The 2,337-nt window shown below is 43.1% G+C and overlaps 1 protein-coding gene across 1 annotated transcript in view; it reads right to left on the minus strand.

Moving 5' to 3' along the window:
- Positions 1 to 225: 225 nt before the first annotated feature.
- LOC112520213 (RNA-dependent RNA polymerase 6-like) overlaps positions 226 to 2,337 on the minus strand; it is a 10,133-nt gene continuing 8,021 nt past the window's right edge. Inside the window, exons 2-3 of the mRNA XM_025128512.1 lie at positions 1,431 to 2,331; positions 226 to 1,316 (exon numbers count right to left, since the gene is read on the minus strand). Coding sequence (XP_024984280.1) covers positions 433 to 1,316; positions 1,431 to 2,331 — 1,785 coding nt within the window. The 3' untranslated portion in view covers positions 226 to 432. The remainder of the gene's footprint in view (positions 1,317 to 1,430; positions 2,332 to 2,337) is intronic.

A 2,337-nucleotide genomic window follows, 5' to 3' on the forward strand; every position in this document is an offset into this window, starting at 1 on the left:
GTATGATCAAAAAAGAGTTGTTGGTTAACGACTTAATAATCCGTATGGATGTATGATTTAAGGGGTGTTTGATTAATTTTTCATTAAGCTCTGTAAATAAAGCTGAGCATATAGATATAATCTGTTTATATGAATCGAGAAGATTTCCGTTTAGAAGAACTTTTTCATAGATGAAATAAGTGTGTTTTTAATTGCGATGAAAGCTTTGGAAAAACTTGACTTTCTTTATAAAGTTCCATAAAGATTACAAAATAAACCACTACCAAACAATGAGTCTCATTAAACCCAAACAAGCTGTTATTTGATAACTTATACAAGGTTGTTCGATTATGGCTTGATGAAATAGATAGTGACTTCTTCACTCAGACAAAATGATACACGAATAATAAAAAAGGTCAAGAAGTGGCAGAGTAGCCATGCAGCCATAAACGATCACATCCGATCAGCAAGGTACCGACCAAGTGAATCAATCGGTTTCTGGGATCTCCCGTCTCCAGCTCCCCGTCGCTTGATTTTGATTCGGGCAAGATAATCAGCTGCGATCCACGCAAAGCTCAAATTTACCGTTTCGCCCTCCCGGCCAGGTTCTTGCAAAGCCAGTGATTTCCTTACCCAAATCGGATGGTACGTAACCTGGTACCAAGCAGACGCCTTTCGCTCGTACCTCTCGTTTCTTTCTTCTTCCGGAATCTGGTCAAAATCAGGACCCAGATAGTCRAACACCTTCCGGAACTCCTTCCTCAACGCACTGTACGCATGTTTGATCCTTTCTTTAAGTTCACCTTGCTTCTTGCTAGCATGTTTCGGCATTGACCAAATATGACCCGTGACAATCTCTTCTTCTCGGGCCACCTTATACTGTCCGAGAAGCCCGTTTAGTCGTCGATCGTACGACAACTTACAGCCCCAAGCATCATTTACAAAGCTAGCAGCCTCACGAACCTCAAGATCTTCGTCATACGGTATGTKGGAAGGGAGGATTAGAAGTTCGGAAGATGGCGTGACATCTGTGGCGCGACAATCTTTGACATGGCGATAAAGTTTCCCGAGTATTTTCTTCGATTTGTAGCTTTGGAAACTTTCTTTKCCCATGAAATCCGGGTAAAGCTTCGGTCTAAGAGCAGGCGGCATGTTCACGATCTTGCCGGTTTTCGGGAAATCAACGGCGGTAGCCGCTAGTTCCGCCAGTTTGATGCATTTTTTTTCTAGAGCTCCGTCATCACTCATATCGGCATGGACTACGTGTGCGTTGCAAATCGTTCCAAGACTGTCRTTAACCATGTTCTTGGTGAAAAAATCTATTATGTCCTGTTGGGATAAAAAAGTAATARTTTACGTTTAATTTTCTTGAAAGATCGGAACCAGATCAAACCAAACAAACCCARTATATAAATATTGAATCRAGAGAGATAAGAAAGTTRCCGAGTGTTTAACATCGCGTGGTAAAAGTTTGGCTTCGGCAGCAGTGTATTCCATCGGCGGCCAGCTCTGTTTGCTAGGTGGTATAAGATTTTYATCCCATGTAACGAAATAGAGATCGCCATCGAGATCACTTCCGGAAGCTTCATCGGTGTGTGGCCGGTCTCCTTTCTGCGGAAAAATCAAACAATCAAACAGATGTTCTAGACCAGGGACATCTACAGCCTCTAAAACTCGAACATCACCAGGATGAAGACACGGATTCTTTGCAATKACCACAGTACCCTTGATMACTGTCAAATTTCGTTTTGTTTCAGAAAATCTCGACCCATGTTTCACAAAACAGTTCTCGACCGACGGGTTTGATACTTGAATATAGCACTGGCCTTGTTCAAGAACACCTAATTCATCCAAACAACCCATCAACCACCTTCCTTCGGGCACAAAGATTCGAGATTTCTCACGTAAATCTTCGAGCTGTGCAACTCGGATGCTACTCAACATGCCGCGAAGGTGTGGTTCGGTTGTCGGCTTGAAACCGGCAGCCAACATTATCGAAGCTGTACTCCCATTTTCGGCACACGATGTTGTGATCACGTCAAATGCCATATCCGTGTCCTCGAGCATTTGGTCCAGATTTCTCACCATTTTCGTCTGCATTTCCCAAAAGATATCGTCTCCAACATTCAAAGCGGAGAGTAGCGTTATTATCTGACGATTCAAGAAACCGGGCTGYAACCGTGTCCAAGAACATATTTCAAGAACCGTATGAKCAGACTCRAAYTTATTCATGCTCGGCCTTAATGAAAGCTTGATATTGTCCCCCTTTTTTCCAGGCCACCACACGATGACTCCCTTACAACCCGCGTATCTGATCTGATACGCACACGGCTGATTGTCTTTCAACTGCAACTTTTC

This window comes from Cynara cardunculus, assembly GCF_001531365.2.
Source record: "Cynara cardunculus var. scolymus isolate 2C chromosome LG 10, CcrdV1, whole genome shotgun sequence".
NCBI classification, from domain to species: Eukaryota; Viridiplantae; Streptophyta; class Magnoliopsida; order Asterales; family Asteraceae; genus Cynara; species Cynara cardunculus.